Genomic DNA, 28,000 nt, shown 5'->3' with positions numbered 1-28,000 from the left:
AAATTCAGAAGTAGTTAAAATGCCTCTTTATTAATATACAAACCTAGCAACATTTAAGCCAACCAAAATATGAAATGAAATCAAGCATGATATAAATACAGCATACATGACAACATGGCCACAGTGGAGAGCAGCAAACTCACCCTGACTTGTGCGCTTGGGAACAACTGTCCATGTCCTCTGCCATGGGGTCTGGCAATCAGAGCAGCTCTGTCTCTCCTGAATCCCTCCAAATCCAACCTCAGCAGAGGTGAGACCACTATTCCATTGAAGGAAAAGTACCTGGCATGAGCCTTCTCTGACCCCCCACTGCAAAGGGATTAAAGAGCCTCCCTGTGCTGCTGGAGACAGCTGCTGGCACCTGCTTGCCAAGGCCCTGCAAGCGCAGAGGGAAACGGCCGTAGTGGATGGGGAACCATGCTGCTGACTGCTCCTTGTCTGTCCCACCTCAGCTACATCCATTACACAGCATTCACAAACATAAGGCACTAGAAGAATGTTTTCACAGGCTCAAGCTTCAGTTGTTCTTAAAATTCTGGCAGCAGCATGCATCAGAAATCTTCCCAGCCCTTTTAAAATCTGGTCTCAGGAGACAAAAGTATGGGGGGGGGGGGGGGGTTGATGAGTGTCCTGCTGCAAGCCTGACCAGGAGATGCAGGAGAACCTGTCAAGGATTCAGAGATACTAATCTGCCTCTGGTTATACTGGAAGAAGTGAGATCTATCCCACTATGGGAAAAGGAGGGAATTTTAGCATGGAAAAACCTTAGTGGTGCCATGGTGAAAGGCAACAGCACAGTTTTTCCTCCAAAGCACATAAAATGGATCAGGTCCTAGCTGGGATGGCTGACAACTCCCAAGTATTTGCTCTGCTTGTAGCAGGTGTCAAGGATCTGTGTGGGAAGATCAACGGTTACCAGTATTAACAAATCAGTAAATATTAATGTGAACACTTTCCTCATTATAACATACTGCTCCTCTTTGTTGAGATTCCTTATTCCAAGCAGGTGGAATCTCTAACAGAACATCAGCCCAGCGTGCCACACCTGCAAAGCAGCTCTGGCTTGTGCTGTAATCCAGAAGCCAGCCTGACATCAGTAATCCAGCCCAGCTTTGAGACAAATGGGAGATGAGAAGTCTCAGAGCCATCTCAGCAAACACCACAGGCGGTAGCAGATCCCCTCCCCTCCCGCTTCTCCTGACTCCTGCCTGCAAATGTCAGCTGGTACAGCAGGGAAGCTTCAGGCAGAGAATTTTGCTTCCTTTAATGCAACGGGACACCCACGGAGTACTCTACACCAGCCCAGGCTTCTTTAGGGAAAGAAGAAAACCCATTACACCAGAAGGAAAAAGTAAATAAATCCATTTTGAGGGGGGGGAACAAACAGGAAGGTGCCAGCCCAGCAGCTGGACAGGCACAAGGGCTCCCAGCTCCATACAAATTCCAGTCTCATACTGCAATAGCAGCTTCCACCATCCTCCAGTGCTTGCTCAAAATTCCCATCTCTGGGTGCACAGCACACAGCTTTCCAGGAAGGAAATCAAATGGCAGGCACAGCAAGTGCCCAAACACCTCACCTAAGGCTTTAAGGCATTTATAAATATTCATTCTTTTTTCCTCTCTCAAATGCAAGGACTACTCGTGCCAAGGGCTATAAGCATACTGCTACAGCCATAATACTTAAGGAAAGTTTAAAGTGCAAAGAAAATTTTCAAATGCTTTTTAGTGACAGCTTGAAGTCGTCAGATGACACCAACACCCACCTTTCTTGAGTTTTGTTCCATGACTGCCTTTTTTTTTTTAATAGAAATCCAAACAATCAATTAAAGAAAACTAAGTTTAAAACAGGAAAACCTCCCGAAATAGGCAGAAATTATTCTGATCCAGTATTATAATAAACTTGTTTGGGAAGACAAATGTGAAGGTTGTGAACATTTTGCTCACCATTATCAGCAGCCAAGAGCTGTATTTTAAATAAAAGTGACTTCTGCCCTTTGCAAGCAACTCCCCATTCCCCTGACATGGGAACTACCTCATTTTTACAGATCTCTTCCCAAAATGTTACCATTCTGTTCAAATGTGCTGGAAGGATGAGGTTGGTGATGTCAGTGCTGTACCTTTACAGCTACAAGAACGTGCCAGGGAGATAAAATTGCTCCAGGCAATCAAGTGCACACAGTCCCCACTTCTCCTGTGTGGAACCATTTCCTTTATCCCAATGAGGGGGACAAATGTGTTCTGGGAAACAAGTGCTAATGCTGTCCCAACTCTGCCTGGAGCCAGGGCTCTCACCTGTCCAGCACCAAGGCTGCAGAGGAAGATTCTCCCTGAGCTGGGAATTGAAGCTGATCATCTCTCCAAGGCTGGGCTTAAGGAGTTGAATAATGAGCAAAGGATCAAACCTTCACTGCACCTCTCCTTCCACCTCAGCTCAGCCACTCCATCATCCCTCCACCAATTTTTATTTTGCCATGCCTCACTCTCTGATGGCAAAAGGAATAATGCACTCAGCCACCTGAGGAGGAGACTAAAGAAATGTTAAGGACAGTGAGAAAATCCTGGCACAGGGAAAGGGAGGGTTATATGATGGGATTTACAGCAGCCACAAACCTGCCTGGAGTTCTGATGTTGGTATCAGCACCATCTAAAAGCTGAATAAGTTAAGTTGATGCAGAGACACAGGTCTAGGGCCAACCTGGCTCCGATGACAAAGCATCAGGTAGAAGGAAGAGAAGAACCTTGTGCATGAGAAATTCTACAGCAGCAGAGTTTGGAGGTGTTACAGGAAAAGTAACATGATCAATGGCAACTCAAATGCAACAGTAGAAAGGAGGAATCCAAGCCTACACCAAGATGTGGAGATGCAGTGGAAGTTTTACACAACCTCCTTTCTTTGCTACAAAATAGGAAACTGTTCAGCAAGTTCTATCAAATCTAGATACTGGAGAAAACAAATAGAAACTAAATCTGGCAAAGACAGGTGTGAAAATTACTGTAACACATCCTCCTGAAACAGAAAACATAATTCTAGAAATAGACCATTAATTTTACCCTCAGATTGTTAAATATGAACCATATACTCCTGCTTTTCTAGTAACAGTTTTACTCAAGCCTTGCATTACTCACTCAAGGTCTAACAAAACAGGATAACTTAGGAAGGGGCACAGCAAGGTTAAGACAATATAATATCTCTGTAAAAATCATTTAATGGAAGGAATCACTATGTCTTCCCTAAGTTCCCCTGATGGCACTTGGGCAAGCCAGCCCTCCCATGGATGCACATTTAGATGGATTCCCTGGCTCCCTTCCCTGCAAAGATGCCTCTATGAAAGGAATCTACAGGGCTGCTCCCATTCTGGACAGCAAGACTCAGAGAACTGGTAACCACCCTGTGACTGATACACACGAGGTGCAGAGAGCAGACCTGCAGCTGCTGCTTCAGCACAGAATGAGGCCATTTCCCCTTCTACTGCCACAGAGAGAGATGCTATTTTTGTGTTTCCCAATCCAAGGTTCATAGTCTTACTGTGCAGAATGAGAACAAACCACCTTTTTTAGCAAAAAGCATTTTAAGGCAGTTTTAATGATGAGAATCAGGATGTAGAGTTTTGCAGTCCCTGTTATTTACCATCTTAGATGTAAAGACTATGCTACAGCAGTTTCAAATATCTGATTTTTAATTTTCTAATTTGAAGCTATATTAAAGGTAGTAACTCTTCAACAGATTTAGTTGTTCTTTTTTTAGGCACTCTACTTTAATCATCAGATAAAGGGATTAGAGTCTTACATCACTGCTTAATACCTCAAGATGAAAACACTACACTAGAAGGATCTTCCTCCAACTCAGTATCACTATTTTAAAATGTGATCCAATTGTCCTCTTGACGGGTGTTCAAGTTGGTAAAGGCAAACTATTCTTTACACTGTAAGTTTAAAATACCTCCACCAGAAATTAAATCGACTAAGCCTGAGCAGCAGTTAAAGACCTCTCAGGTTCTGATATAAAACAAGAAGAGAATTCATAGCAGGGAAGGTGGGAGTAGGCGTTAATGAGCTGTAAGACTGACAATTACCAAACCACCCAAGTCTCGAACAGCAAACACAGTGTTACACTAAGTGTTGCTATATCTACCATCATGGTGGAAAACTATTTCCACTCTCTATTTTTGGTATGGAAAAGTCAATAGATCTAGACATAAAATAAACCTTCCAGACATAAAATAAACCTTAGCAGACATAATGACAAAAGTAGCTCATAAAACACAATTTTACTGTCAGAACTGCTGGAGAAGAGACATCTGTGTATGAAAAGTTGCCTGAGGAACTAGCAGGCACCATTAAATTAGGGAAAAGAAAAAAATAATCACAGGAAGAATATAATGCAGCTGGAATGAGTGGTTGGTAAAGGACAGCATGCTCCTAGCTTTCCACCTTGGTCTTAACTAATTCTAACTCTGCAGAGAACTGAACAGCTCAAGCTAAAATCTCTCTTCAGCAGTTTCAATACAAACTTCAGCACACCTTGGCCCTATACTTTGCCTTCTCCTGAAGGAGTATCATGCCTTACTCACCCACAACAGATGGTCAATAAACCCTAAGCAGAAGGGCTGCTCTAAGAAGCTCTAAGAACCCTAAACAGAAGGGCTACTCCACATCCTAAATATCACATACAAAACTCTTTCTTTGGTTGAATGCCTGTTTCCATGGATAAAGAAGGCAAAGCAGTGTCCCATAAAACCAACAGCGAAGGACCAAGGTCCTTCCTGGTACACACGTCCAGCATGGGAACAATGGGATCATGGTATCTCTCTAAGCAGAAAAGATATGCAGGTAATTATAGAGTTTAAACTGCTATTAGATGCTTTATGAACCTTTCATTTAAGTGATTAATTCTAACATACCAGGCAAAATTTCAGTTCAGAGAGCAATAATAGGGGAATTTGGCAGAAATGACAAGCAGGCGGAATCTCGCCTACAGCAGCTGCAGAGAGTACTCTGAGCTGCCAGATCTCAAAAAGCTGCCCCAGTGTGGTTAATCCTTTTCAGAAACTGGAGAATTCTGCATGTCAATTCAGAACTAGGCTTGAAATCCTGGAAGAAGCCACACATTTCAGTCAAACTCACCCCAGACAAAGGATGCATGCTCAGAGAAGTGATATCTACATTCAACCTACTATACCATATGCTCAAATCCTAAATTCCCTTACAGTTTCCTGAACTGACAGCCACAGACCCAACTGAAGGCACAGCTTAAAGCAACTAAAGCAGCAGAAAGCAAACCTAAAACAAGAACCAGGGGAGCTTCTGGGCTCATATTTACACTACTGATGCTCACCATTAACTGGAAAATAAAGTGTCCAAAAGTGGTTCTAGACCATAGAGGAAGTGTTCACCATAGCTTAAACGGGGCAGACAACAGTGCAAGGTTGTGTTTGAAGTCCAAAACAGATGCTGAAGAAGAAAGACCATGAGAAGTATGTGGTATCTGAGGCAGGGAAAACATTTAACAGATCTTTTTCAAGTAAATGAAAAGCGTCTTGGTTTTTGATTGTGCTCAAAATATGAATAAGATGATGCAAATGTGCACAAGGCAATTCAGCATTGCCCCATTTCTTTACCATTTACCATCAGTGATTGAACTGGCACATTTTGACACCTGAAGAAGGGGTGAATTTCCAGCTGCACCATCTGGAGTATCTGCATGAGAAGCCAGATGCAAAGAGCAGTGCTGAAGAAAAGCACTTTATAATCCCACTGCTATGCTCCCTTCGCTCCCTTATTCAACCCCTTCAGATGAGGTACTACTGAGAGACAAAGAAGTGCAACAGATTTGAGGAGGAAAACAGAAGACAAATTCTTGAGTCCAGCAGGAGCTGCTGAGACCTTTTCTCACCACCAACAGAAAACCCAGTATTTCTCACACCACAGGTGAGACAAATGCTCTGTCTTTTCCTACAATTTCAAAATAACCACAGGCAGCTAAAACTGCAAGATAATATCCCCTCCTGCTGCTCAAGTTCCCCAAACCAACACAAGTTCTCCATGAACCTTGCCAGATGAGTTTGACCAAGTCACATAAACAAAGTGAAAGACAATCCCCAAAGAGACTGTATATTGTGCAGCTTAAACAGAAGCAGCATTTCAACACTGCTATTTAACATTAAACACTAACATCTACCCTTGTTAGAAATCTGTATTCTTGCTAATAAAAAAGAAAAAACAACATTCCTTTATAGAAGTGAAATGCACATTTTGATCTTTGACTATATTTATAGAAGGCCATTTACTTTCAGTGACCCCACACAAAAAATTCAATCCCACCAACAATGCACTTACCAACGCTACTGTCATATCAATACTCTGATGTTAAATCTACTCCCTGCTAGGGAAAAACCAAAGTGGTGGACAAAGGAGGGTAGTGACAGGCTGGACAACACCAAAACCTGTCTCTAGGCTCTAGGCTGTGCTCACACAATGCTTTGTCTCATGCCAGTGAGGTAGCTGATCGTTCTATTGCCGTGTGCATCGACACACCAACCCCTCTAACACATGGTATGTGGAGAGCAGGGTGAGGTCAGCCATCACCTGAACCATAGGCAGCAAAGACCTGCTGTCCCATGCCTTATGCTGGAGAGAAGAGAGGAAGGGTGCAGTCTTCAGGGATTCACCCCAACCCTTCCCATCACTAGAAGGCCAGGGCCTTTGGTGGGGTTCACTCCTACACAGGCATCCCTGCATGTTCAGCACTGTGCTTCATCCACTGGGGCACGGGGGAGCCTGGCAAGGGTTGAAGGAGGAAGACAGACAGGGGTGGGAAAGCTTGAAAATTAAAGTTTTAAAATATACAAAATGTAACACACTGGAAAAAGTTTAAAAGTTGCAAGACAAGAAAGGAAAAGAAAGAAATATATGAGGTGAGGAGAAAGGGCTGGAAGATGGTGGGAGAAGACTCCAGCTTGGGACAAAGGGCAGGTCTAGTGTACACAGCACTACTCCCTCTGGTAGCCACTGAGTTCCACGTCATCCTTGCGGCGCCGCTGCGCAAAGAGGGAGCTGAAGGGGTAGAGCTTGGCTTTGGCCTGGAAGCGCTGCCCGGCAATGTCGATCTCGTACTCTCCCTGGTTGATGAAGTCAGTGGTCACCACCAGCTCCTCTCCCGTCTGCTCGTCGAAGTGGTGCACGAAGCCGAGGCAGACGTGGCGCTCCAGGGTGTAGCTGTAGGCACTGCTGGTGGTCTTGCCCACGTAGCGGCCGTTGCGGAAAATGGGCTCCCCCCACCAGGGCCAGAGGTCCATATCCGTGTCATGGTCCTCGAGAATGAACATGGTAAAGCGCTTGTACACCCCGTTCTGCTTCTGTTCCAGCAGCACGTCCTGGCCAAGAAACTCCATTCCCTGTGGGGAAAAGGAAAAGGGAGCATCAGCTGATGTGAGGGACACGAAGTGTGGCAGCTGCTGAGCTGCAGCAGAACAGGTTGCCGACAAGGGCAATTTATGCCCTATCAAAATAGGTTGCCTCCATCACAAGAAGCTCAGCTCAGATAGCTTTTCTGTCATGTTTGTTGCTCCAGATGTTAAAACACACAGAAATGTTTGTGTAGCTGATCTTTAGGAAAAAAAAATTCTAATTTTCACTCTAGTGAAAATCATGTCTCCATTACAGTTTTTGCCATTTTTCTTGTTCTAGAAGTCTACCCTTCTTTATAAACCAGAGGGAAACTGTAACTAATATGAAATTTGTATCCTTAATCATTACATTCTTGTCTTGAATCAATACAAGAATTTATTTTGGCTCATGCAAAGATGGAAGAAGGAAAACAAGACAGTGATAGAAACAGCACCTGCTACCACAAAAGCATGATATAACTCTACACTGTTCTACAAACTCCCCTGTTTTATTAAAAATAGAGAACACCTGTTATTGGTGCCTAGTCTCATATTTAACATCATTAAATGACACCAGGTGCACAGGCTGGCTTTTGCTTCATCAGATTGGGAAAACAGTTTAGAGAAGCAAGAATTCTGAGCATCTGTAAGGTACAGAGCACCTCTGCCACATTGGGCACTGCACACATAAGCAGCATCAGGCACAGGTCACTGGGAATGCTGCCCGGGAAGGAGGAAAACAGAGCATTTTTGTATTTCTAGCAGCCTGCTAAAGTACAAGAATATATGTTACAGCTACTGCACACAGCTCCATAAAAACACATCCATCTGCTTGGCTGGTAGCCTTTCAGTCCAGTTCTGCTCTCCCAGCAAACCCCGTGCAGAAGGTGGTGTACCTTATCCAGCTTGACCTGGAACTCGCGTCCACACTCCATAGGAGTAGTAAAAGCATCCAGATCCTGGCCCCAGAAGGCAAAGAACTTCTCAATGCGCAGGCTGCGGAGCGCGTAGTAACCGGCGTTCCGAATGCCGTACTTCTGCCCCATGTTCATCACCTCGTTGTACACGTGCAGGGCGTACTGCAATGGAAGGGTGAAACACACACTGGCATCAGGAGAGAGCAGCAGCACCTGGCACCACCAGTCACTGTCCCCTGCCATCCCCACCATCAGTCACTGAAGCACGAGAGCTCTGCTCCACTGGAATGCAATATTAAGCAGAAAAACTCCCCCTGGTGCCTGCAGGCAGCTTTCCTGTGGTGCAAATCAGACATCTCATCACCTGGAGTCAACTTGGAAAATGTTTCCAATTTATGCATGCAAGCAACTGCTTTAATTAGCTCAGGCTGCAGTGCACTCTTACCTCTATGGGGATATAAAGCACGAAGCCAGGTTCTCCTGTGTGAGTGATACTCATGACACGGATGCCATTAGCATAGCCCACGCTCATCTCCTGCAGAATCAGAGGGGGTGAAATCATCCAAACTGGAACACAGCACAGAGATCCAGAAGGAGCACAATGCATAACACATCCACACTGCCCAGCCCTCTCTCCCCTTCGCCACCTGCACATACTTGCAACAAATTTAGATTTCCAATTCAAATAGTGATGTCACATTATCCAAAGTTGTAAGTCATTTCTTGACACCTGGCAATAAGCCTTGGAACTAGGTCAGGACACAGGCTGTATTCTAGATACAAGACAGAAGTTGAATAGCAACTATCTGCTCAGCCTTTTAACAGGCTGATAGGAGACAATGATGTCAGAGTCCCTGCTCCCAGCTGCCCCTCTGACAGCTTCATAATTGATTATATGAAACACGTCAAGATATCAAATGGTGACAAGTCTACAGTGAGAGGAATACTGAAAACAAATGCATATTCACCTATATATTTAGAAAACACAATCCAAAGACAAGTGAGCCTAGAGAGTTCTTTACCAACCTAGCTCAGTAACTGCAGTAAACCTTCCTGTAAATCTTAATTCTTCTCCAATTATCCAAAACATTTTTCCTGTCCTTCCACCCATGCTTTGAAAAACCTAGCAGAGTGAGAACAAAAGCACAGTCACTCACCTTGCAAAAGAGAGAGGGGAAGTGTTCTGCAGTCATTGGGGCATAGGACAACTCTGACAAGACATCCACAGCACGGGGGCCAATCAGATTGAGAGCTGAAGAGGGGAACAAAACAGCATTAGGATGAAACTGGAGAAGTCTTGCCTAGTGTCTAACATGCTGATCCAATTCTGAAGTCTTATTGAACCAATAGGTGTGTTTACATTTAAGAACAGAGGAGAAAGTCATTAAATTCTCGCCTGACAGCCCACAGTAAAAGAATGCTGTCTTCTAGCTCATGGCTTGCCAGAAAAGAGTCTCTGAACTGCTGTTTTCATCTAAATGTTTGGAAAAAAGACTAAATCGCAACTCCAGGCACTTTAAACAATTAACTGGCACGCAGCAGGAGACACTATTTGTGATTTTGAGCTGTCTGAGGAGGTCTGCTTTTAGTGATTTCCCACCTGTGTACTTCCAGGTCACATCCTCTAGGACCAGGTTGCTGTCATCAGGCAGGCGGTTCTTCAGCCAGGCCCAGCAATGAACTTGTTGGTCAGTAGGGGAAATCATGAAGAAGCTGGAACAGACAAATCAAACCCAAGAAACAATGAAAGAACAACCACAAAGTGAATCAGCTCATTCTTCATTCATCAACTACTCGAGCCATTCAGCAGTTTCCAAGCTAACAGAAGATCAAAACAAGCTGGTTTGTGAAAACCACAGCTCAAGTCTCTGGATCAATGCCATTACATCTGTCATGAAAAGAAATCCCCCACTTCAAGCATTACCAGTGGCCTGGTGACAAGAAGTGACTAGATGTGGAACACAGGGAATTTTGCAGGAAGTTGACAGACCATCTCAAAGGTCACAACTGATTTGCAGAAGGGACTTGCAGCTTTTCACCACCAGTGATTCTCTTTACTCTGACAGTCAGAGTAGAGATGGTTCACACAGCAATTTCTTGCTTTAGCAGAAGTCTTTTCACACACAATGGTGGTTATTATTAACAGTTTCCAAAAACAGAACTCCACTTGATATGGGAAAATGAGCTGCTTGTGTGTGTGTCTGATACAAACTGTGAGTTAAAGTACATCAACATCTGTAGAAATCACTAGGCAAGGACAGAAGCTACTGGTTTCACAGAGAGGACAATACTTTAAGCAATACATGAATGCAGACAGAAGTGGAAGAGAAAGAAAAGCTGTTTCTAATTGAAAGAGAAGCAACAAAATGTTTTCACACCAATACAGTGAAAACACACATAGAAAACCATCCAGAAAAATAAATCCAACACTCAGCTGGGACATGGCTATGAAGTTCTTAAAAGCAAGAAAGCTTTCATCGGATGCCAAAGAGAGCCCAAACTGGTGAGTCTAAGGGTAAAATCCTGTGATCATGTCAGCTTGCATGAGAGAGCACAAAGAATGATAAAAGACTGCAGAACTGAGAATTAGAGTACATATACTGCAATGAAAATTGAAATAATCAAAAAGCAGTGCTTTCAATGCACAATTCTAGTAAGGACATTGGTCAGGAGTTGGTTTGCACTTTAAATGGTTACCTAAATTAATAAACTCCAGTGATTGCTAAAAGCAGTCTGTACCTCAATTAAAAAATTAAACATCTAAAGGTCTAACATTTTGAGGAAATCTATGTTCCTCTGTAATCCTGGAAAAAGGTTTATTTTCCCCAATGTTTTTCAGTTCAGAAACTCCCTTTCACTTGAGTTACTGAATTAGGAATACTAGTGGAGAAGTGAGACTTTTTAGTTCAGGGTGGTGATGAAAGTACGTGGTCTTCATGAAGAAGTCCTTAAAGGCTCAAACACCAAAAGGGTGATGGCTAAAGGTGCTGTCTGCACACCCACCTGCGCTTGCTGAGCCGGGCTATGCTGCAGTCATTCTCATACCCTCCTTTCTCATTAAGCATTCCTGTATGCACAACATGCCCAACTGGCACATCCAGGTCATTTGAGAAGAGATACTGCAGATTCTCCAGGGCCTGGTCTCCGGTGGACTACATGAATCAAAAGGAAGAGAAAGTCAGACAAGCTGCCTGAGCAAAACAAATCCACTGGGGCAGCTTAAGATGGCATCAACATCCTGGCCTAAATTATTTCAATTTGTGATGATTGTGACACTGACATCTCGAGCGTAACAGGATACAACAGTGCCATAGTGCCAGAGGTCAAATTCTATGTATAGACTAAGCTGATATTTCTATAAACTGGGCCCTTGACAGACAAAACCCAACCTGTGATAAATACTGTGGTACAACCTGAGTTTAGCCATACAGTGTGACTGCCTCTATCTATCCTCAATAGGACACAGAGTTTTTTGCAAAAGCAGGCAATAATAAACTAAAGGTCACCTTTACCAGGTGGTCCCTTCCTAGGTACTTACACTTATTTCAAACTTGGTAAAAGATGACATGTCAATAACACAAACTGCTTCCTTACAGCACTTGACTTCAGCACCCACAATATCAAACCAGTCTGGTTTGTAAAAGGTTTTGCTGTGATCCAAATCCAGCAGATCTAATACAAAGAAATATCGAAGGAAAAATTAATAAACTGGATTAATTAAGACCTTACAGAGACCAATCAGGAAGCACCAGGTAGAGGAAAATATGATCTCACCACTCCCAGGTGGGACAAAATACTTGACTCTCTCAAATCCATGCTTCTCCATCCACCGGGCTCCCTGTGCATCCAGGCGGTCGTACAGCGGTGAAGTGCGCAGCTGCCGGCCAGTCTGGAAGTCCCAGCGGGGAACTTTCAGATCATACATGAGAGCTGCAATGGTCATAAAGATCCTTTATTAGGCAAAGTGATTATCTTTATCTAAACTTTTCTTCCAGATTATCAGTACTTATTAATATCTGAATCATCAATAAACTCCCTCAAAACAGCTCCAACCTTACTTTTCCTGGTTTTGAAAATCCACAAATCCGTTTTGATCCATTTATAGCTCTTCAAAATCAGAGTAACAATATTTGCACAGAACACTTATATTTATAGATACTGATGGTCTCATGACAGTTCTGTAAGAATAACAAAAACTCTATTTTTCATGAAGTCATGCTGACTGGCATTAATTATGCAGGATTCTTCCCTGGCAGTGCACTATATCAGATATTTTGACAATGCTAATGCTGGGGGGTAGAGAGTGCATAGCTACAGGGACCATCTCATTTGCCTTCTTAAATACTGGCAATTCAGCCTTTTGTAATCATTGAAGTTTTTCCAAATGGCTTCTCTGTCTGTACAGCTAGTATAGAATATTTTAATTTAGAAAACAAGTTACCCTAATAAACATTAAGCATCCTCCTTAGTTATCAGTGGAGAGTAATAACTTAAGAATGCTTGATTACTACTTTATAAATATTAAGATTCTACCTAGGTCAGAAACTGCTTAAAACTGAAGATAAGCCAGCTAACTCTTATTGAACACTTCCATAATTTCTGCCTCATAGCTAACAATTTAATGAATTTATTGACAATATCTCAAATTGGTACTCCTGAAAGAGAGGGTATTGGGAAGACTAGATTAGCATGGGAATGTAACACTTCAAAAAGGGAATACATTGTTCACTCTCTAAAAACTAGAGGGATATCAGAACTGAAGTTTGTATTGGAAAGCAACTGCAGAATAATGCCCAGAGTATAAAGTGATTTTTTTCTGGGAAGAAGGTCAAAGCAGCATAAGGTTTTTATTCCCCAGATATAGCAGGGCTAAGAGGTTTACCCAGCTTCTCTGCTTTCACCCGAGCATATGTTTTTAGTTTAGAACTTGGTATTCAAGTAATTGTTCCTGTTATGCAACTTGTGGAGCACTTCATACTTCTATTTCGAACTTGAAAAGAAGTCATCCACAATATTCAGACAATATGACAGATATTCAAACAACAGGAGGAAACAAAGCCTGGCTTTAGACAAGAAAAATGGCATCTCTAATCTATTCTGCAAGGTATTTATTGCAAACTTTGACAGGAGAAAGCACTATGTCTACGAAGACTTCTGAATTATACAAGATAACTGGGTCACCCAGCCATAAGTTGGAAGTGAAGGTATTGCCACACAGTAATGATGTGCAAAGAATAACAATCTTTGAGAAAGTGTAACATTCCCAGTTAAGACCTTGGCGTTGCTTTTTTAGGCTGGAGTCCTACAGAGATACATACAAATTTCCCTATATCAGAGGCAAAGCACAGAAATAGCAGAGAGCAAGGTACCAACAGCATTTTTTTAGAAAAGTTAATAAGAATGCTGGCATACAAAAAAAACCCTCATCATTTCCTTTCTCCTGGGAAGAGGCTGCATTGCCAGGAAGGAGGTAGGGAAGAAGGAAAATGTTCGTCAGAGTGAGAGCAGAGGAGAGACAGTGTAGCAAAGGGCAAAAACTTGGACAGCCTGGCCAGAGCTAAACGCAGAGACCTCACTTACGCATGACTTCCATCACACGGTGGCGGAGGAAAGTGCGACTGCTCTGAAGGGTTCCAAAACGTTTCAGATCCAAGGGCCAGACATTTTCCGACGGATACCCATTTACTATCCACTCTGCCAGGTACCTGATGGAAGAAATAAAGACAGACTGAGATATCAGCCAATGTCTTAAAGGAAAAGTGTAGCTCTGAAGTTAGAAGGAAAGCAGTCTGGACTTGAGAATTTCTTACAATAGCAAGAGAGAAAACATTTAACACGGTATTCTAAATACTAGAGGAATCTGGAGAGTTTCCCTTTGTAAAATGCATCCACCAGATTTCTAAATTACTAATTGCCCATTAGGGTGAAGCATACAGGGCAGCAAGAAGTTCAGGACATGTGCTAAATTAAGCCAGAGCCTTGACAGGTAACCTGGCTGACACTGCGTCAAATGCTTGGGTTCTGATACAAAAAGAGGTGCAAATACATTTCAGACGGAGTTTAGTGTTTCTGCTTTCTTATTTCTCATTGCCTGGTGTAGGCTCAGCCACAAACTACCACTGACAGCATTCATTTAGCACAAGGGGCCAGCCAAGTTATGTTTAGCTACACTTCCAGCAGTGAAGGAGGAAGGCATTCTCCAGAGCTAACGGAGACAGGCAACTCAGAATTTAGCAGAGCAGAAGGTTCTGTTCACAGCCAGTAGACAACAAAACAAAGGTGTTTGGAACTGATCATGAAAAGTTACATTAGCAAGCTCAACTGTTTATTTTGGGGCTGTAGCAACAAATGAACAAACAGTGCTTTTACCTTCAGAAATGACTTTGATTCTTAAGAGAACCTCACTGAAAAGATTCTCTGTATTTCATGTGACAACAAAAAAATTATTATGAGTTGTTTCTCTGGTGAGTTAAACTATTAGACAATAGACAAACTAGTGAAGATAAATGTGGATACTAACACCAGCATGAAAAACAAGCAGTTTTTTAAGAAGGCTGTGTGGCAGAAGGAATGCTCAGTCACCAAAATTAAATGGCAGTCAGAGGGAGAAATGATCGTTCAGCAACTTTGCTGCTGAGATCACATTTAAATGCCTGTCTAAGAATCTGCATTTACACAGGAACTGGATTTTCCTGAGAAATTATTACACCCCTAGCTTACTGTAGAGGACAGTCTGAAACTACTGTCAGCACTGGCATCACATACATGGTGTTTCATCAGCAACAGATTCACACTGCTTTCAGAGGAATTAACTGCTGTATCAACTTGATTGATATAAAGACTTCAATCAAATGATAAAGGGGATCATGATACATAGGAGAGGGAATATATGAGGGAATATATGATTTGCTAAGCTTTTATTTCTTAATGGTAGTTTAAAAAAAAAAACATACCAGTTATAGAATCACAGAATAACCTGAGTTGGAACGGATGCACACATATCACTGAGTCCAACTCCTGGCCCTGGACAGGATAACCCCAAGAATTACCCCAGGTGCCTGAGACCATTGTCCAAATGCTTCTTCAACTCTGGCGAGCTTGATGGTGTGACCACTTCCCTAGGGAGCCTGTTCCAGTATCCAATCATCCTCTGGGTGAAGAACCTTTTCCTAATATCCAACCTAAACCTCCTCTGACATAGCTTTAACAAAGCTTACTTGATCCCCAGCTGCTCAGTGAGATGTGATGCCAGAGGAGAGATGTGCAGGACAGGAGGAGAATCCAACACAGGTTTTAAAGACACACTGGAGAACATGATCAGAAAACAGCAACTGCTCCTCTCCTTCACTCAAGTCAGAAATGAAAGAGGAGCCTTTGTCAGAGGAGTTGACAAATACCAACCAGAACATTGTACACAGGAGGATCATCTGAGCAGTCTCTTGGCTAAAGCCTTACTTACACACACAACAGAGATAGACCACTTACTTGCCTGCTCCCCCACCATAGGAGATGCCAGCTGAGTTCATGCCAGCCAGAACGAAGTAGCCTCGTGCAGTGGGTGACTCTCCCATGATGCATCTCATGTCTGGGGTGAAGGACTCTGGGCAATTCACCAACTGCATGATCTGCAGAGCCTCCAAACCTGGCATCCTGCGCAGGAGGGCACTCAGAAGTGGCCCTAGGACCCAAGACAATAAAGAGAAAAATAGTCTCAATACAATTCAGCTGCTTCAGGTGGAAACTGCTTCCATGTTTTGATAGTCACAGGAGAAATGGCTTACTTGCTGGAATTACACTACTCAAAATGGATCACACAGCCTACAGTAAAAGCAGCCATATTGATCCAGATCAAGAGCCCAGTATTATTTTCAGCAGTGCAAGAGCACTGTTCGGTTTTGTTGGGGAAATAGGAACAGACATCAAATAGATACATAGTGAAGAGTACGACCAGGCAAATGTAAAGGAGCCTTGTCACATGCACTCTGCAAACCTCCACCTACCATCAGCTCAGAGGATTTCCTAAAAATTTGGTATATTTTTCTGTATTTAGAAACCCATAAATTGGTCTCTCTTTTAAGTACTTGACCAGCCTTTCCCAGCCTCATGAAAAAAATCCAACAGACACAGACAAGGAGTCCCATGTGTTAAAATCTGTTGTATGAGGAATCACTGCCTTTTGTTTTAAAGCTCACACTCAATTTCTTTTTATGCCTCCTACCATTAGAAGAGACAGTGGTTAGGAATCCCCCTTCCAGCCTGTTTATCCCACTCCAGATTCTATAGACCTCTCTTTATTTCCCTTCTGTCATCTCCTTTCCCCAGCCCACTCAGTCACTCCATTCCTGGAAACTATTCCAAGCTTTGCTAAGTCTCTTGCTGCTCTTCCACCAGACCTTCTCCAGTCCTATGATACTCTCTGGAAACAGGGAGCCTGGAACAGGAACTAGCATCTGGCAAAACAAGGATTTAGTGTTGCATAATGTACTGTGTTTTCTGCTCCTTTCCCAGTAATTCCTAAGTTGTCTTTTGCTTTGACCGCTGCTGCACTGATGTCTTCACAGAACTAACAGAACTAATACAACCCCCCAAGGTGTGTTCAAAGCCCATCATGTCACATGGTGAAAACAAGACCATCCCCACACACACCCATGCATTTGCGTCACTTCACATTTATCCTCATTGAATTTCCTCACTGCTTCACTGCCCAGACATGCTGGAAAAGTCCTTCGGCAACTCTTCACAGTTTGACATTTGAGAGCATTAATAAATGGGTAAGGTATCTACTTGGCTTTTGTTGCCCAAAAGTTACCTCTGCTTAGTACTCCAGATAAAAGCCCTCAAGATTCAGCCCTAAGAGCACTTCTGAGCTTTATGCACAAGCAGTAAAATAATCAGATTTCACATTACTTAAGAAGCTACAAACAGAACTGACCCGTTCTCTCTCTTCCCTCTCTCAAGCACTAGAATTCCAGAATGAGAGCCTGGTGTTACAGGCTATTTTTCTATTGATAAAAAGAGAGATCAGTGCTAGATTTGTTCTCAAACACAGTACAATTCAAGCAACTCCACGGACTATTTTAAAATCAAAAGGTGTTCCAATGACAAAGATCAAAGCAGTAATACAAGAGCTCAAACCCCAGGAACTGTGGCTCTAGAAAAGGATCAAATACTGCTTGAGTTAGCTCTGACTCTGCTCAACTGTTCAGCACATTTGAACGGATAAAAGGGCAAAGCTGGAACATAGCATGCAGCTGCTTCAGAAGCTTGGGCAATCTGGGGGTGCCAGCAAGCAGTGCCTTTTCATTTTATCCAAATGAAAACCGAAAATGAAGTGGGTGCAGAGCTCGATATTACTGAAGCTAATATCTTCAAGCAAGTCTTTAGGCATCTAGGGATCTAAAAACCTTTAGCATATGCCAGCACAAAACAGCACCCCACCCTGGCTTCACCCCCTGGAGTTTAAACTTTTACAGTATCACTATGGTGTCTCTCAGAAATCAAGTAAAATTATTCAATTTAACTTGAAGCACAGTTGGAAGAACATATTATGACTGCAGAAAGAAATCAGTGAAACTCCATCCATTCCTAGGGTCACAGAGGCATGTGTATTCACAAGGGATGCAGAGAGCTCTGATACAAGGGCAAGCTGGATTCCTGAGTACAAGGCAAATTTGAAGATGAGAGGGCACATACCAACTTACCAGGTATCAAAGAGGCAGGAGTGGTTGGGGAAGAAAGAGACTCACAGACCATGCTATGCTCTTTCCTAGAGAAAGAGCCCTCCATGTAAAAATACATGCAGAATATAAAATCAGAATCAAATAAAATGAGAAGAAAAAGACAGAAAAGTTGGAATATAATAAACCACTGTCAATGGTGGGACAAAGTCTGGGAAGCCACAATACCAACTTCTGTCCACAAAGCAACTGCCACTGATAGAAATGCACTTGTCAGTCCCTGATGAAGAGAGCTGCAGAAACAAAATACCACAGCTATGTGGCAGGTCAACAGTGTTGATCCACTGTGTCACAAGAGGAGCAGCATGTGGCACTGACAGTCAACAACTGAAATGGAAGAGCAGTGCTGGGAAGCTGATGTAGTACCTTGCTGCTCTAGAGGAAGGTAACAAATGCTGAAGATTAGAAGGTGTTTTTAAACACTACACAGATATCACAGACTCACAGAATCCTGGAATGGTTTAGGTTGGAAGGGACTTTAAAGCTCATCTCATTCCAACCCCAGCATGGCGGGGACACCTTCCACTAGACCAGGGTGCTCTAAGTCCCATCCAACCTGACCTTAAACACTGAGCAACTTGTGCCAGTGCCTCATCACTCTCACAGGGACAAATGTCTTAATAATATCTAATTCTGCCCTCTGTCATTTGGAAGCCATTCCCCCTTGTTCTAGCACTCCCTGCCAAAAGTCCCTCTCCAGCTCTCCTGTAGGGTCCTTCAGATACTGCAGCCCTTGGTAAAGGGTTTTTCAGCAAATTACTGACAAATGAAGAGATAAATGAATTTGAGAGAACATTCATCTTTCCCACAGATCAATGACAGCTGGCATTGCCATGAACTCTGCCTTCTGCTGAAGCACATGTTTCACTGCTGTGGGAACCTTTCTTCCCTAACATACCAAAATGATCCCAGTCTTCTTGAAGGTTCTGGATCTCCAGCTGGTTCCGTCCCTCCGTGAAGAGAGGTTTGGGGTTTTTCTCAAAGCCTCCTGAGAGGATGCCACCCTGCCAGTTGCGTATGTAGATCCGGCCATCGGGGTCCACAATAGCTGCAGAGGGAAGGGAAGAGGTGAGAAGGGAATTGAGAGAAGGCATATCTGTCTCAGGCTGTTGTCCCACAAACACCAATGATGGAGGCCTAGTGACATGCCAGGCCAAGCCAGCAGTCTCCCAACAGGAGAAGGGACAGTCTCAGTTTCCCAGCCCCATGCTGTCACACCGTTCTGGTTCTCATGTGACACCCTGGTGAGCCAGTTTAGATTAAACCATGAGCTCCCACCACAGCCATGCAGGATGCTAACTTCTGGAGAGCACAGTAAACTGAATTAAACCTGAGGAGCCCCAAGCCAGCAGGACAGTGTTACCAGGACTGAGAGGACACAAGAGGGATTCAGAATCCTTGTGGCACTGAGAAGATATTACACTGCCTTAGTTCCACTGAAATTGCACCCAAGACCAGACCTTCCACCAAGACGTGTCCTGCCCTGCCCCTCTTTCTCTTCCTATTCTAAGAACAGCTAATTTGTAAAAGATCCAGCTTAGTGCAGGCCACCAGCACAAAGAAGGTGGGCAGCACTGGGGTGAGGACAAGGAGTCAGGACTGGATTGCTTCTTCCACTGGTAATGTGCCAACTTGAAGTATTTATGTTACTCCACCTGACATGCTCCACAGCAATTTTTGCCAAGTTCAGAAAAGCTGAGAATACATATATGTGAATATATACATACATACATATATATATATATCCACATACAGAGGTTTTAATTTGTCCAATAAAAGTGAAGCACTTGGACTCCATCCAGAGATCTCAATTCCCTGGACAGTGTATACATTACTCACTAGAAGCAGAAAATCTTGGCAACAACTGAGAGTAAATAAGTAAAGCTTTCTACTTGTCAATCACAGTTTTCAAACACAAAGGCTTTTTTTTCAGAGATCCAAAAGCCAGAACACGGGGGAGGAGCAATTACCTCAAGTGTTTGGTTGCCCCTACAGCTCATAGACATGTAAATGCCATTGTAAAGCCTTAGCTTCAGTTGGAGGAAAGGAATAGATGGGCCATTTGGGGCCAGCAGCCTGCAAGGAAAACATAGTGCCAAGACTAGCGCACTCCCCAGCCCAGAAATGCAACAATCCAAGACTCAGACACAACTGCTATTCCAGCTAGAGTCAAGGTCATTCTGCTGCTAAGCTGATGAACTCTCAAAGTCATTTTCTGCAGGAAAAGCTTTCCTAAGACTAAAGAAAGACATTCTTTCTACCACTGAAAAAGGATATTCAAAGCAATTCAGACAGAAGGACCTCACAATCCCAAATGAGCTGAGGACCGATAGCCCAAGGTTGGCCTTTCTGTCACAAAATACAGGTCACCTTGGAAAGGCAGGTATAATTCACCAAGAAAAGTGAGAAGAGCTGAAGAATCCTTACTTGGTAAGCTGCTTGACAGAGGCTCCTGCAAAGGATGTGTCAGGAGGTAGAAGTGTTCGCAGGCATGGACTGGGATATGGACTGGTTCCTCCCCAGAGTGGCCCAACTCATAGGCCCACTGAAACCAAAAAAGTGCAGGTCAGAATGGAAAAGAAAAAAAAACAGCTTTAGGAAAAGAGCAGGACACAAGTAGCACTCTGATTTTGCTTTCATAAAAGACCAAGATTTGGTTCAGACCCTGAGACATTAAACAGACACGATTTTTTTCTCTTTTCTTAGAATTTGAACTGTTTTGGATAAAGACTAGAAAAGTGGGGCCCCAACTCAAAACTAAGAAGTAGTAGTTTACAAAACAAAAGCAAAATAAGATCTGTAGACCAAAGTCAGTACTAGGTTCAGCACCTAGAAGCAGAATAGTCAGCATTTAGGTGCCTGAACTAAGACCCTTTATTAACAAGGGGGACAGCTGCTAGCTGAGAAACTGCAATTGTCAGGTGTATTTTCTAGCAGAGAAGACATACACTAAGGAGTAAAAGCAAATAAATTTTTCATGAGGGAAGTGAGAAAGAAGGGCCTGGCTCCCTAACAGCCAAAGCAAAGTTCTTCCTGTCAGAAGGGTGAACCTCTCAACAGAGAGACTATGGACAGAGCTGTACCAACAAGCTGCAGATACTTCTCAGCAGGTTAACACCCAGCCTTTGGTGCACTGCCAATGGCAAGCACTGCTTTTCCTCCTTCACTTCTCCTTATCCTGCTGGGATAAGCTGATGAGCAACATGATTTGATCTACTCCAGCAAATCAAGCCAAAGCACAAACCATTAGAAATCCCAAAAGGAAAACAAAACAAAAAAAAAAGAACCATAGGGAAGTGCACGTATTCCCAAGCCACAGAAACAAGAAAGAAAAACTTTAACTAATTCAACCTGGCCAGCACAGTTGACGAAGTACTCGCATTGAATGCGCCCTCTGTCAGTCTCGACTCCGGTCACCCGGCCCTTCTGGATTGTGACATGACTGACACTCGTCCGCTCGTGAATCTGGACACCTGGAGTGGGTCACAAAGTCAGCATGCCATGAGCCTTCTTTCTAATGTGTCAGACTGCTAGCTTTAAACCCTCATGCTCAACCAAAATGCTTATTTTCTCTTTGAGACAAAATTTCTATTCTTGACCCAGTAATTCTTAAGCAAAACCCTATTATTTGTAAAACATCACATGTACAATTTGTACAGGCTGAGACTGTGAAGAGCTACAGTTTTTCTTCCCATGTGACAATCTGGATGATAAATAGACCCCCAGTATCAACAACACACACACAAAAAAAAGAGTATCAGCTATGGACTTCTTTCTATTACAATTCCTTTATGCAACAAATTTGTAGTTTCAGATGGCATGACTGGTTCTCTTATGGGAAATAAGTAATTTTGTGGGAAAAAAAATCAATAAGCAGTATGTAATCAATCTGGGCTAAAAGAAACTGAGAGGTATCTTCCTAAGCAGCTTCTTCTGATCTGATGGACTTTTATCCTTAATGACCTTTATTTCCTGTTATCTTATTTAACCTTTCCCCCTACTTTTAAACCACACACTGGTCAAACAGCATTTATTAATACACTTCCAAACCTATTTCCAAAGCATATGTGCTCAATTAAATACTCTACAAGGCTCAGCCACTCTTTTTCATTTGTAGGTAATTAACTGTTTTGATGTGTAATTATGAGTCAATTCTAGGAAGGAAAGAGTGCATGCTTTTTCAGAGAAATCTGTAACCACTAAGGACAACAAACAGGTGCTTGAACTATCCCAGGAAACCAGTAAACATTCAGCATATTGAAAAATCAGCCTGCTTTTTCAGAAATAAACAGGTTTAAAGAATCTGAACTTCACAGAAATACAGAATTTTGGTCTTCAGGGCTCAGTCAGAATATCAAAAGAGATGCAAACATAGCTATCATGCAGGAGAGCACTCTATGGATAAAAAAAGCTCCTACCATTGCGTGAGGCAGCGGTTGCCAGAGCCAGACTCACGTTGGCAGACGACACGAGTGCATCTTCTGGCACATACATGGCCCCCACGAGGTCATGGATGTTGATCAGTGGGTGGAGCTGTGACACTTTCTTAGGGCTGATAATTTCACATGGTATTCCCATTACACTGCCACAGAACAGAAGAAACACGATGTCATTTGTCTTGCAGGAGAGTTGGTGCACACAGAAGCTGAGTTGTATTTCCTGCTCATACGTACTTCAGCGATGAAGCAATGCGCTTCAGAGAGATCAGTCGGTCCTGAGTCTGAGCCAGTGAAATAGAGCCTGTCTTCATGTACCCTATGACAATGACCAAAGTCAAGTCAGATTTGGACAGGATCTTCAATTCCTTTCCATCTCAGACTCACTGCTTTAATACAATTGCAGACTTGTTGCTTCCACTACTCAGGAGCCTGGAAATCTCACATCCTCAAATAACTTTAAACACTTATGAGCTAGTAATTAAAAAGTGCATGAGAGAACTTTTTAAAAAAGCAATTTAATTTTTAATTGTGCTCTCTTTCTACTTCATATACTCCATATACTTTTATACTGTTTATAAAAAAAACCCTGAATTTTACACATGGTAGCTGTTAAAAGAGAGAGAAGTTGAAAGTGATCTAATGACTACTCAGAAGAATAAAACTTAATCAACTAAAAGTAGATATTATATCACTCCAACACCTGCACTAAATTAGTATTCATCTTAATTGCAGGCAGAGTTATGAATCTCTATTGAGGTATTCATTTGTCTGACATACATGACAAGTTCTTATCAGAAGAAAGCTTTTAGTGATCAAGTTCTTCCTATCAGGTACATGCCCAGACATTTTGGAGGGAGAGGGAAAATCTAAACATAATCTTTTTTGTTATTTCCAGGGCTAGACTTCAGTAAGAGACACAGCTTTGCCTATGCTTCAGTGCTCCTGTTAACCACACTTTCTTTTTGAGAGGAGAATCACTGCACAGAACAGGCCAACTTGCTCCAGTCACTGCAATACATTTTCCATGTCCTTGTGGAAATTCCCTTGTCTGCCCAAGTTACAGACAACGTGCAAACTGTCACAATTTGCAGGTAGTCTGCCTTCAGTTTGCCCATCTGATATCCTTCTCCCCATTCTGATTACACTGGTGACATCACTTTGTATCTGATTAGGTCCATATGTATTGTTTTTGAACAGGCCTTTCAAGCCTTAAGACACTGAAAAACCACAGTCAGTGTGGTTTTATTGCTTATTCACGTATATTTCAGTGTCAGTATTTCAGTTTCCCAAAGATTACTCCATGCTGGCACTTTCAGTACCTGTTTGCACTCCTGTCTCCTGTTCCAGCTGCTGGTAGAGCTTGTTTGAATAGTGTGCCATCTTCAGCTCTATGGACACGGGCCTGGCTGTGCTCACAATGCCAGCACAGAATCGAGTGGTGCCAGCAGCCAACCTGCAGGAGAAGGTGCAGAGAAGGGCCCTGATCATACAGCTGCCAGGTACACACTCCACACCAGGCTGCTCCAGCAGCTCCACTGGCAGCACAAACCACACAGCAACTTCTCCCCCAAACACACCAGAACTACACTAAGCTGGACGATGCAGGGCTGATAGAACCTCTAGAATGATATTCCTTTCACTCACTTTTGAAAACACAATGCATTCCAAGACAATTTCTCTTTAACAAGTCTTAAAAACTGACATTTTTCAAAGAAAACACTTTTTGAATAAATAAAAAAAAATCTTACACTTAAGGTGAGCTGCCTGATTCTTTCCTTCTCCAGGAAAGATTTCCATCAAATCAAAATGAACTTGTCTTGCATCTTTGAAGACTACAGTATGAGCAAGTCCCTCTCACCCTGTAACAACTGCCATAGACAGACACATGTTTCTTATCCCTTCTAGGACTGTCTCTAAACCATTGAGCTATTTGTGAAGAGCTGCTCTAGGGACAGAAACCTACACAACTCCATGCAGCATGGACAGGGGAAGACAAGGCAATTAGATTTAAGCATCTCCCTTGCAGCCTGCTTCCACAACAATTCCAAATTACCTTTGCTGCTGCTGAAGCCATCTTGCATTTTTCCATTTGACACAACTGCTTGCAGCCCAGCATGTCTATATTCTCTCAGTAATTCAATCTATGATTCAGTTGGGTAAGGAATATTTGCTGCACCCCTACTCAACAACAACCCAAAGAGAAGAAGCACAGTCTTGCCATGCTGTGCTCCTCATAAGAGATTTCTGCTACTGCAATATTCCTCCTTCTCCTTGAGCATGCACAGATTGAGCCTACACAGCATCTTAATTCACTGCAGATCTTTAATGGGCTGTTCAAACCCTGCTCCAAGCTAGCAAAAAAGACATTCCCTTGCAAACACAGCCCAGCACCCACTCTGCTCAGAATGACCACACTCACAAGGTCTCAGATGAGAATACCCAAATCCTTTTCTTTGCAGCTAGAAAGAACCTGCTGCTTCCCAGCCACACAGACTCCAGGAACCATGGCTAATTATTCCTGAAGGCAGTATCAGGTGGGAAGCTCTAAAGTAGATGATAAATAAACAGTCCAGCACTTACTTAGGGTATTGGAAGCTGCTACAATAAACACCTCTTCAAACCCTAAAGTCTCAGTGGTGTCTCATGCCCAGGATCCCCAGACTGCTTAATTAAAACATCACAAATGACTCTCAGAAATGGACATCTAAAACAAAAGGGGAAATGTTGGGATGCACAGCTTTCAACAGGAACTCTTGCTCTGCTACAGAGAGCTGACCAAACTCACTGAGGGCACTTCTGCTCAGCCAAACCATAACAGCCTTGGCTATTTTACAGAGAGCCACTAAATCCTCCAAAGTGGATAATCTGAGCATTTAACCAGCTTACAGGGTGATGTTTTAGTGATGCTTGCTTATAACCTGTTGCAATCTCTGGAGCTTTGCTGGCTGTGTAATGCTTTGCATCCTGCTCTGAGAGGTCAACAGGGGCTGCAGGAGTAACAAGGATTTTTAGTTCTTTTAAAATGGTCCATCATCTTTGGCAGCTGCATTGTTTTACATGATCACCTGTGATTACAGCAGAGCAGCTAAATATCTCCCAAAGGAACTCCCAAAGGGTTTTCCATGCACCATGGAAAACCCACTCCAGAGCAGAGTTCTCCTGATGGGAACTGCAGCACATGCAGGACACTCACTGGAGCCCAGAACTAATCACACCCCACTGTGTCATCTTCATGCTGCTCAGGGCATCGTGGGGAAGGAGAAGACCCTGGAGTGCAGGAGTAAAGTCGACCAAAACAAAAGTGGTGTTTTAATGCTTGCTTTTTGTTTCTCACTACCTGAATCTAATTAAAGTCATTATTTTAGATTAATTCTCCCACAGATAAGTCTGTTTTTCCCATGGCAGTACAATCTCCGTATCTTTATCCTGATCCACAAGTTCTCTCAGCTTAATTTCTCTCTGTTTTGCAGAGGGAAATGGCATGGCTGCGTGGCAGTCTGGCCATGAGCCATGGCTACCCCACCACAATCACACAAGGGATACTCTTCACCTTGCAGAGCAGCCCTGTGCTTAGGAAGGGGCAGTTGGTGTTGTTATTAATGTTCAGTATAACCTTATTTCACCCAGGGAAAAGGTGAAGAGATAGAAATAACACATTACAGCAGATATTGTTCTGCACAGAAGTCTTGCTTTGTTGGGTTTTGTTTTGAGTTGACTATATGATGCTTTTATTTTTAGTAGTTTTATTTTGTTTATGTTGAATAATAAGTTTTTCACTTTTAAGAGTGTTCTAGAGTGAAAGGAGGAGAGAGGAGAAGCAGCAATTTCTTTCAGACACTGTACTCACTCCTCCACATTCCTGCTCCTAAACTGTTGTTGTCTGTGGATGGACAGACAGCGAGACAGAGCTCTCTTTTGCTTTTAGTTAGTTTTAGCTAGCTGAAGCAAAGAAGTTCCCTAAACTTTTGGTTTTTTTCCTTTTCCTTAAACCTCTTGAAACCTGCTCTGAACTAAACACCCAGAAAAGCACCAGCAGCTGCATCTGTAGTCGACCAAACCGAGCCTAACCTGCAACATTTCCAACACCAAAGAAACTGATCAAAGACTAAATAAGCTAAGCCACAACCCAAAAAAAACTTCCTCAATTTGTCATCTCTTTTAAAGTAGCAAAAAATTTTATTGTTTAATATTGTTTAAATTTTATTGTTTAATAAACAGGTTTTTTCCACCTTTCTCCAAAAAAGTATTTTCTCCCAAACCAGTATAAAAAAGAGCCGATTAAATCTGCTTTCCTACCAAAACTCCTTTAAAAAATTCTCTCCCAAATTTGCTTTAAACCTAAACAAATACAGGTTTTTAACCAGAAATCCTTACCTGCCCTGCTCAAGTAAGACTATATCCTTAAAGCCCATCTTGGAAAGGTGATAGGCCACAGAGGTGCCCATGATTCCACCACCACAGATGACAACCTGTGCCTGGGCTGGCAGGGAAAGCGGGTGAGGCTCTGCTGTGGTGGAGGTGCTTCGCTGGGAGCCGGTCATCCTCCTCCATTTCGGGTGAGCCGCCCGCCACTGGATATCGGACAGCAATCGGAGAAACATCCCGGCTGCTCTTTGTCAGCTTTCCTAAAGCACCGCCTAGATGTGTTCAGATGTTACCTCAGCACTACTCCTTCTAGGAAGGAAAAGATGAGACTCACATTACCACTTATGACACACAAGGCTGGCAGCGGGACACATCACGTGGTGTGCCGGGTATAAGTGGACATGAGAAAGCTGATGAGCAAACAAACAGGAGGGCAGTTACTCCTCAAACAACCTTGCCGTTAAGATTTAAACTTAGATCATGAAATAGGAACAGAGCATTACACCTTTGGTTTCGACACAGTGCAACTTGACAATGAGCAAAAAACCAAACGAAAGGTGGAAAAGCTCTCACACCAGTGACAAGGAGAGCTGAAACGGCCACCAGGCACAGATCATGCTCTGGAATGTTTCCGAAAGCCAGAAGTAATTAGGGCACAAATAAGCTTGATTATTAACGCTGCCAGGCCTTTACCTGAAGAAGGAAACGAAGTCTGTGGTCAGAATAACTGGCACAGGGCACCGGAGAGGCCCCTCCGGGAACAGCTTTACCACAAGCTTTACCCCAGGGCCTTGCTGCGGCGGCTCCCCCAGCAGCAGCAGCACCGGAGGTTCCCCCACTCGCAGACTCCGCTCCGTGCCGGCAGCCTGAGGGACGGGGATGTCAGGGCGCGGGGTGTCAGGGAGCCCCAGGCCTGGGGGCCCCCCGCTTCGGCCTGCTCGCCCCCGCCGGCGTCCCCGACCCCGCGCCGCAGGGCGGCCGGGCGGGGAGTGAGGGCACGGAGCGGTGCCGGGCGCGCCGGGGTCGCGGAGCGGGGCCGGGCTCGGCGGGGCCGCGCCGGCTCACCTGGGCCAGGGGGAGGCCAGCCTGACCTTCCGCGCTTTACGGCCGCGGCCGCCGCGCGACAGCCGCCCCTGCGCGTGCGTCACCCGCCCCGA

At 43.5% G+C, this 28,000-nt stretch overlaps 1 protein-coding gene across 2 annotated transcripts; it reads right to left on the bottom strand.

Moving 5' to 3' along the window:
* Positions 1 to 11: 11 nt before the first annotated feature.
* On the bottom strand, positions 12 to 28,000 carry PDPR (pyruvate dehydrogenase phosphatase regulatory subunit). Of its 2 annotated transcripts, XM_071440548.1 has the most exons (18): positions 27,537 to 28,000; positions 26,853 to 27,152; positions 23,798 to 23,931; positions 22,713 to 22,794; positions 22,458 to 22,621; positions 21,391 to 21,512; positions 20,467 to 20,584; positions 18,938 to 19,087; positions 15,788 to 15,980; positions 13,883 to 14,007; positions 12,077 to 12,232; positions 11,841 to 11,974; positions 11,306 to 11,454; positions 9,903 to 10,015; positions 9,460 to 9,554; positions 8,748 to 8,837; positions 8,282 to 8,464; positions 12 to 7,394 (listed from the first exon to the last, which is right to left on the bottom strand). In XM_071440548.1, the coding sequence occupies exons 2-18, from the start codon at positions 27,077 to 27,079 to the stop codon at positions 6,990 to 6,992; spliced, it is 2,640 nt and encodes an 879-aa protein (XP_071296649.1). In that variant the 5' UTR covers positions 27,080 to 27,152; positions 27,537 to 28,000; the 3' UTR covers positions 12 to 6,989. The 2 variants fall into 2 exon arrangements, with proteins under 2 accessions (XP_071296649.1, XP_071296650.1); XM_071440549.1 differs by lacking the exons at positions 22,713 to 22,794; positions 26,853 to 27,152; positions 27,537 to 28,000 and having other exon boundaries at positions 23,798 to 23,915.

Source organism: Agelaius tricolor, unplaced genomic scaffold (assembly GCF_023055355.1).
Source record: "Agelaius tricolor isolate 1412-34295 unplaced genomic scaffold, bAgeTri1.0.p SCAF_15, whole genome shotgun sequence".
Taxonomy (NCBI): Eukaryota; Metazoa; Chordata; class Aves; order Passeriformes; family Icteridae; genus Agelaius; species Agelaius tricolor.
The sequence above is the reverse complement of the archived record's forward strand: the minus strand, read 5'-3'. Positions and strand labels throughout refer to the sequence as shown.

What these genes read in the sequence shown, in the direction of transcription:
- PDPR (XM_071440548.1), bottom strand. Translation starts at nt 27,079, where the DNA reads ATGTTTCTCCGATTGCTGTCCGATATCCAGTGGCGGGCGGCTCACCCG. An exon ending in GCCCGGCTCAGCAAGCGCAG is followed by an intron (nt 10,016 to 11,305) that starts GTGGGTGTGCAG and finishes TGTCTGTTCCAG; the next exon opens with CTTCTTCATGATTTCCCCTA. An exon ending in TGTGACCTGGAAGTACACAG is followed by an intron (nt 9,555 to 9,902) that starts GTGGGAAATCAC and finishes TCCCCTCTTCAG; the next exon opens with CTCTCAATCTGATTGGCCCC.